General features: G+C 47.7%; 1 protein-coding gene across 1 annotated transcript in view; it reads left to right on the forward strand.

Moving 5' to 3' along the window:
* Positions 1 to 5,705, forward strand: part of PLCH2 (phospholipase C eta 2) — a 118,985-nt gene extending 113,280 nt beyond the window's left edge. The window contains exon 22 of the mRNA XM_083513372.1: positions 1,016 to 5,705. Coding sequence (XP_083369498.1) covers positions 1,016 to 2,646 — 1,631 coding nt within the window. The 3' untranslated portion in view covers positions 2,647 to 5,705. The remainder of the gene's footprint in view (positions 1 to 1,015) is intronic.
* The last annotated feature ends 3,185 nt before the right edge of the window (positions 5,706 to 8,890 follow it).

An 8,890-nucleotide genomic window follows, 5' to 3' on the forward strand; every position in this document is an offset into this window, starting at 1 on the left:
TTTTTGTGGGGAGTTTTGCCAGTGTGTCGGAGTTCATGCACTAGTCAGTAAAACACAGCACAGAAAGAATCTTGATACAATCATGCATCAAAAATTACCTTCCTGTAGTGTTGTGGTTTTTAATTTGGTGCGCACAAGTGCATCGAGAACTAAAGGAGTTGCAAGCTATGGCAAGCTGTGCGTGCTCAAATTCCTGCACTAATTTTAGAAGTCATCCTTGTTCAAAATTCCGGAGCACTGGAAGTCAGAGCAGACCAAACCCACACAGGACAATAAAGGAATGAGATAGGGGAAATCCTACCCTCTTGTGCTTTCCTATAGCATGCACGCTTACCAGAGAAGCCAGGTCAAGCAAGAGGTGGTAGGAGTGTTATGTCTCTGTATGCAATGTGCAAACAGAGATGCACCGCCTACCTCCTCTGGTAGGGCACTACGCTGCAAGAGGAGCCGGGAATGGAGGGAGACACCTTCCTTTTTTTCTAATGCACTCAATTTCGCAAAGCAATTTCCCTTAACACATTACTTGCCTGGAAAACTGCACCACGAAATTTGGAGTGGAGGGCTGGGTTCAGTTTGTGTATTTTGTCAGAAAGTATGAATTATGTAAGTTTGCCTTTAAATGCAAAATGAACAGAAATTATCCCCCATCCCTAATAGGTATGTGCCCCAGGCAGAGTAGGGAGGAGTCACAGCTTTTACTACCCTCCATTCTCTGAGACAGTTTGGAATGAGGGAGAGGCAAGTATCATCCAGAATGACCTGATATTCTTCCAATGAACAAGCTGTTTTGAATCTATTCTCTGTGGATTATGGGTTGAATCCAATGCTAGCCCAACCTATTGAAGTTAATGGACACGACTAACTTAGGTTCCTTAATTTCCATGGGTCTACTTGAGGTATAATTTAGTTGGATACAACCTTATATGTATTGTGTCTGATGCATTAGAGTTGTAGCTGCAAAAGAATTCATTTGGTAATGGATCAATCTCATTCACTGCTTTCCTTCTTCCTACAGATGTCCGCCAATTCTCAATGCAGAGGTCAGTCACTTCATTATGTAGCCTGGAGACCATCAATGAAGAGCCCTTTGTTGCCAACGAGGACCAGCCTGCTCCTTTTTGCCTTTCTCTGCCCACTGTTCCTGCTAGCGATCCCAATGAAGGGTCTGTGCCTGATAATTCCCATGACCCGTCAGATCAGCTTCAGAGAGTTCCTCTTCTGCAGCGCATGGTGGTGGTTTCAGAGGACAGAAGGTTCCTTGCTCCCAGCACAACCATCACAAGTATTCTGGGACCAAAAAATGTTAGGAGAAATGAGAAACAAGGAGGCAGTGGAGGTCAAGCTGGTTCACAAACTCAGGATGATGAAGCGCTGGCCAACCTTGGGCCTCATTCTACCCATAGTTGCCAGAAGACAAGAGATGGCATGGCTGAAGAACTGATAGATGTTGAGAGAGTGGACGAGAAGGCCAGCAATGCAGCTAGGCAGCCGCAACAATGCAACGTGGAGAGCACCACGCTAGCTTCACCTCAAGATTCTCCCCAAGTAACTCAAGGTGCCGCAGTCCCCCACGCATCTTGTGTGATAGTGAGGAGGTCGAAAAGCGAAGGGCAGAACCTTTGTGACTGCTCAGTTCCAATGAGGTCTCCTGGTGGCTTCTCACCAGCAGCTGCAGTGTACTCTGATGCCACAGTGAATGACCGTATCTGGAGCAAGCTGGACTCCAGCAGTCACAGGGACAGCATGTCTTCCTCTTCTAGCATGTCCTCCAACGATACGGTCATAGACCTCTCTATGCCCAACCTCACCCGCAAAAGCCTCCCAGACCTTGGAATCCAGCACGAGAACTTCCAAGTCATCCCCGAGAGGAGAGGTGCACGCCCGTGGTCCGCGAGTGCCGCTTCCGGGCGTGAAATGCCCATGGTGACCAAGAGCAAATCCAATCCCAACTTGAGGTCAGGCCAAGCCACAGAGGATGAGCTGCGCCCTAGACCGCTAGCCAAGGGTCTCGAGCTAGGGTTGCCATCTCTACCCAGAAGGCACACCTGGAGCCGGTTGTATATGGAGAGCCTCAAGCAGTCCTGCCTGAAGCCGAAAGGCCAGGAGAGCGACCAGGCCAAGTCGAAAAGCCTTGGTGACCTGACCTCGGATGACATCACGTCCGTCTTCGAGGGCAAGTACCGCAGCATCAGCCGGAGCTTCATCACCCGGTCGATGAGGGAGCAGCGGCACTGTGCGGCGGCCAGGTCCTCGGCAAAGCCCCTGGACCCTCTCACGGAGCGCCTGAAGAAGCTAACCACCTTCCAGCAGGAGAACGACATCACTTCCCCTACCAGCCTTGAGCCAATTGAGTCCGAGGAGGAAGAGGAAGGGGTGGGCCTTCTCCGGAGGTCTTCATCCAGGAGCCAGAGCAGAGTGAGGTATATCGCCAACCGGGCCAAGCAGGCACAGGAGAGGCAGAGGCTGAAGAGCCTGGCGCTGAACAAGGGGAGCCCCATTGAGGAGCGAGGGAACCCCGAAGGGGCCTGCTGCTTCACCAAAGGGGCCTGTATGGACACGGCCTCCGCCGGCCTGTTTACATCCCCACTCAAGAACCAAGCTGACTTGAACCGTGACACCGAAGTCGTCTTTATTTTCAAACTCTAACGCTGGGAAGGGCTGAACAAGCTTGATGTTTACATTCCTGTAAGAGCAAAACCAACAAAACAAACAAACCATACACACATATATATATATTTTTAATAAAACGCACAGGACGCAAAGAGCCCTCATCCAAGGATAGCACTTCTCCCCCTCCCGCTCCCAGCCTCCAAAGGACAATTTATGTGTGTGGAAAATTATACTAATACTAATACTAATAATGCAAATTTGTAGCATGCAATATGGGCAATGGGCAACCAGAATGTTCCTGGGGGAAGGGAATAGATCCTGCAAAGATGTCCCCCCCCCATCTTCCCTGGGAAACATGTCTGTGGATCTGCATGACCATTCTCTCTTCCTGTCTGAGTTCCCCCTTTTTCTTTTCTTGGTAAGGCGAGTCTTCAATATGCGTTGGACTTAAAGCTGATGCCAGTTGCTGCCTTAATCTTCCCACTGAAGCTACTACAACAGGGTTGGGGGAACTCTATTCAACCCAAGGGCCACATTCCCTTCTGGGCAACCTTTTGAGGGCCACGTTCTTGTGGTGGGCGGAGCAAAAGGCAAAAGTGGGTGGAGCTAGATTCTACACACACACACACACACACACACACACACACACACACACACACACACTAACCTCAGTCTCTCCATCCAAGCAAGAAGCATAAGTTAAAGGGCACATTCCAGCCAGGCAAAAATATTTGGGTTGCAAAGCAGAGCAAAGTGAGGGATGTGATCTGAGTAAAGGCTGTGTGGCCTGGGGCAAATTCTGAGGTCCAGAGAGAGATGCCTGCGGTTCCCCACCATTGTGCTACAGCCTGACTTCAGTTGCGGAAGCCAAAGCAGCATTTGGAACATGCAAAAGCTCCGGCACTTGTTCTGCACTTGTTTTTCTGTATAGCTGAGAGTGGTGTGAAAGACTTGCTTAATTGATTGATTGATTGATTGATTGATTGATTGTTTTTCTGGGGCAGAGCTGGGGGAAATGCACTCACCCTGGGCAGCCATGTCTTTAGCATGTTACCTTTAACACTTTTTCATTGTATGTGAAATGTGTATGGCCTGTCTCCAGCCTTTGGGACATATTCCCCAGCCATTTTGGCCTTCCTCGCTTCCTGTTCCCTGCACTGCTTGCCTGTGGGAATCTTCTGCCTCTTCTCCAGTGGAGGCTGGCCCATCACGGCAAACGGGGCACTGCCCCATCAACCTTAGTCTGCCTCTCAGCCAGCTCTCGCCTGCATTGCCTTCTTACATCCACCCAGTCCAGCTGTCAGCTTCCTCCTCTTCAGTGATGCCCCTGGTAGATCTCAGCAGGAAGAAGGAAGAGAGGAGCAAAAATAGTATGAGTTGGTTTAGCTTGTCATTGGCTCTGACCCTACCTCCCATTGCCCTGGCGGGTGGTTCAAATCCCCAGGGCTGTCTGTAAGTAGGAAGGCAGAAAGACAAGTTCTGCCTGAGTGCAGACAGAGGTTAGTGGTTCAGTGCCTAATTGCCCGAACGCGCCAGCCTCCTCTGGAGTAGAGATGGGTGGCTCCACCTAACTTCCAGCCTCTCTCACTTTTGCATGTGTCCACTCACACATTTTTTAAATCAGCATGGAAAGTTTGCATTCAATTTGTTTTCTAAACAGCATGCTTTTTTTGGAGATAAGTTTTTTTGAGCCTCTCGAAGCATCTATGAAGTTCAAAAGCCAGTAGTTCAGTGAACTTCTATCTGCACATTAGTCCGGTAGGTGCAGGTAAGGTCTCCTTTCTGTGTTGGAAGTTGCGAAGACCTGACAGCTCCAGCTTCCCTGTCGTGGAACTTTTGATGCTATAGGAGCTGTAGCTCAGTGGCTTTGCATGCAGGAAGGCTCCAGGATCAATCCCCAGCATCTGTGGTTAGAGCTGGGGCAAGACCAGAGACCTTCTGAAATGCTGGAGGACCACTGCCAATCAGCAGTAGGCAATGGGTGGACCGGTGGTTTGACTCAGTATATAGCAGATCCTGCGTCTTCAGGGAAGGGCCGTAGCTCAGTGGCAGAGCATCTGCCTGGCATGCAGAAGCCCCAGGTTCAATCCCAAGCATCTCCAAAGAAGTCTGGAGGGAGGACACACTGCCTGAGACCCTGACCGGTCAGCATGGACGACTGAGCGAAGTGCACCAGTGGTCTGTCTCAGTATAAAGCGACTTCCGATTCTGTTCTCAGTGGTGAGGACTTCACAACCCCTTGGGAAAAGCTGCCCCTTACCCCTGAAAGCCACGGGACAAGCAGGAAATGGCTCAAGCTCATGCTTTTTCAGAACAGGACAAGCGGAAGCGTGAACCCTCAGGGAAGTCCAAGTAATTCTCTTTCTTTCCCATTTTAACTACTCATTTAGGAAAAGGGGTTCAGGAATCTAATCGTAGAACAGGCAGGAAAATGTTTTTCATTGCCTTTGCTTAGCTCCATAATAACTCGGGGGGGGGGCAGGGGGAGAGTTGTCATTTCCCCCAGAAATGCCAGCTAAAAATAATAATTTTGTGATGCTTCAAATGTCAGCTGTACATAGCACCTGTGGAATGGCCGCTTCCTATTGCTTTCCACCCCCTTTGTTTGTTTGTTTGCCTGTATGTTTTTGCACTGCCATGCAAAATACTTTAAAAAAATATTTTAAACAAAATTAGAGAACATTAACTCTGTTCAGAGTTAAACAGAAAAAGCCCACCTTTTTAAAGTTCTTGCTTTTTAAAGTTCTTGCACACACACACACACACACACACACACACACACACACACACACTATCATTTATTACAATGGATGTACATTTTATCGGGGAAGAAAACAAGGGAAGAATTTATCAAGACACCTTTTTTATTTAAAAAAAGAGAACATATTTTAATTTCCAGCCCTTATTATACAGGGCTAAAGGGGGGGGGGGAGTTTTTTGTCAAGGGTTGTTTTTTGTTGTTGTTGTTGTCGGTTTGTTTGTAATATTTCTTATATATACATAAAAATATATATAAATATATATATATTGCAAATAATTTAAAATCTATTTGTAAAACCAACTGACACAACTCAAAATAAAGATTATTTAACCTATTTGTTTCCGAGGGGTTCATCTGCCACTAAAGAAGTTTCGAGGCTGAACGGGGATTTGAACCCAGGTCTCCTGGGTCCTAGGATGGGCAGCGAGCAGCTAACTTTGCAAGGTTTGGTGGAAGGTGTAGGATTCCCTATTCTCTCCTCATTGCCAATGGCAGATCCAGGTTCTGGAGATCTCTTGGTGCAGAATGTGCTTTCAAAGTATCCACCTCCTGCTCACGGCTATGGATACTACTCAGTGCCTCTCCCACTGGACCCAATCCTCACTACCTTCCAGAGCAAAGGTAGCTAACCTTCTTCAGGCTGACAGTCTCATTGGCCCTTAGCTTACCTTCCAGGGGGAGCATGTCAAAATGTTTTTTTAAAAAGTAGATGTGGCTGTTTTATTGTGATTTTAACAAATGAAATTGGGGAGGGGGTGGTTAGGGTCCAGAAAACATTTCACAATGGGGCACCTATGGGAGCATTCAGTGGGGTGGGGAGCAGTGCCTGTCCCTTGGCACAGATCCAGGATAGTGGTTATCCCCAAACCAGGGAAAGACAAAGCTATTAGGGTCCCATAAACCAACTTGTTGAATAAGGATGCTGAGCTGAATGGGACCCCTGTTAGCCCCACTTTTAGTCCTACTCAGAATAAACCCATTGAAGTCAATGTTAATTTGCGCACAAGTTTCATCTGGTCTGCTCTAAGCAGGATTTAGCTGGAGACAACCTAAGTTGTCCATATTACTGATTTCCAACCAATGGTGCCCTGTACTGAATCGCTAACTATATGGATTGGTGTTTCAGCAATCCGTTCCTAATGCGGAAGGAGCCCACAGTGGTGGTGGGTGGGCTCGAATTTGCAGCTAAACTTTTGACACGTCCCCACTTTGATTGATTGCTATTTCTGGCAATTACGGAATGGACAAAACGTATGCAACTGTGTTCAGCAGGCAGTCCCATTTTACTTCTGAAGCCTAGAAACCTTAACAAAACAACATTGAACAACTTGTTTTCTGAAGCCATCGGTACAGAACACTCTCCCCAGCTTTTGTCACCTATAATTCTGATTACGATGCGCCAGGGATTTCAGATTTCCAGGACAGGCTTCGGCCTGAAGGAAGGAGAGGTGGCAGAAATGTACAGACTCCAGGATTTCCCGGGGGGGGGGGGGAGATGTCCTGTGACAGGTGACAAACCCCAAGATGAGCTGCTTAATCTGGGAAGGTCTTGGTTCAAATATAATCTTGGCTTATTTTCCACTGGGACGTGGGTGGCGCTGTGGGTTAAACCACAGAGCCTAGGAATTGCCGATCAGAAGGTTGGCGGTTCGAATCCCTGCGACGGGGTGAGCTCCCGTTGCTCGGTCCCTGCTCCTGCCAACCTAGCAGTTCAAAAGCACGTCAAAGTGCAAGTAGATAAATAGGTACCGCTCCGGCAGGAAGGTAAACGGCGTTTCCGTGCGCTGCTCTGGTATGCCAGAAGCGGCTTAGTCATGCTGGCCACATGACCTGGAAGCTGAACGCCAGCTCCCTCGGCCAATAAAGCGAGATGAACGCCGCAACCCCACAGTCGGTCACGACTGGACCTAATGGTCAGGGGTCCCTTTACCTTTACTTTCCACTGCCGAGGGATCTTAACACCTTTTGTTCATTTAGTAAATATTTCCTACCAGACCATTAAAGGATTAATGGGTGGGTGATGGAGGCAGTTGTCCTCCTGAGTGAATCACAGTTGCAAGTTCCCCACCTTTCTTAGTTTCTTCCGTGTTAAAAAAGAGAGTAGCATTTGTACTACTAGGTTTCTAGCATTTGTAGAACCTGGGATATACGGCAAAATGGCTGAGGGTCGGACTACATGGACTTTTGAGTCTCTCCCAACTTTACGGGCTCTATTCTTTTCATGCTGTGTTTGTGGGATTCTAGCGTGGTCCCCCTTTTAGTGCTTAAATTTGCCTGCTCTATCTCCCCCCCCCCCGCAACATTAAAAAATCCTATGGATACCCATTAAAGGGCTAGTCTCTGTATAAGATACAAATTAAAAAAGATGGTTAAAGGCACACACAGAAGTGTGGTGAATTGCACTGGTGTGTGAAATTGGGATGGAATATGGGCTTTAAAAATCATAGCTAACGTGAGAGAAAATGCTCCGAACAGTTGGCAAATCACAACTCTGGAATTATGGTGTATACTGCAGGTTCCCACATGGGATGTGTGGATTATGGTTCTTACTTCCACATGTGGTGGGCATGTCCCATCATTAGGGATAGATGAATCTGTTAATTCACTTTCTCTCCATTGTTCATTGTTCAGGTCTAAAATCCAGTGCTGTCTGCAGAAATGTCTGATTTATTTATTTTTATCCTCAGCAAAATTTGTCGGCGATTTAATGCAAATTTCTCCCAAGATAACATTTTCATGTCATTTGGGGTAAGCAAAAATGGCTGCTAAACACCGCAGAATGGCGGGAGTTCCAGGGCACTGCATTGTAGGGAAACAAAGGTGATGATCAGGGCCCACTGGGTAGCTGTTTGCTGAAACCAATAGAAACTGGTCCGTTTGGGCAAATGGGACACTGCCCCACCAACCCCCAGTCTGGCCTCAAACAGCCTCTGCCTGCCTGCCTGCCTGCCTTCTCACAACCAGCCCAGAGGGTGGCACTTGCTCTGGCAGCTTCCATGTTGCCTTAGCAAAACACAGCTGGGAAGGGGATAGGGACAATTACCACCTGCCTTTCATCAGCTCTGGCGCCACCTACTGTTGGCCTCCCTGCCTTTCACCCTACCAGTCACCAATAGGCACCATCCATGGCTAGCTGAAAGTCGACTCAGTGGGCTAAACTTTCTCTTGCCCCATAACAGTCATGGGAAGAGGAGCAGAAATACTACAACTGACAGTGGAATGGACTCCCAAGAGAGGTGGTGGACTCTCTTTTACTAGCTGAGATGCCTTTTCCCCAGTTTACTTCCAAAGCTATGATATTAGCGGGAAAGGCAACAATAGCTTTAGGTTGGAAAGATAGAGAAAAATGGACAGTAGAGGCATGGGATAGTTATTTGTTTGAACTTATTCAGTTGGACATTGTCGCAGTAACGTCACAGGAAACAATGTGGAAGGTCAAGTCCACCATGATAAGGAACAGATGGAACTCCTATCTTTAATGGATAGAAACTACTGGAACAAAAGACGTTAGGTGGAAAC

This window comes from Podarcis liolepis (genome assembly GCF_965112155.1).
Source record: "Podarcis liolepis genome assembly, chromosome: 7".
Taxonomy (NCBI): domain Eukaryota; kingdom Metazoa; phylum Chordata; class Lepidosauria; order Squamata; family Lacertidae; genus Podarcis; species Podarcis liolepis.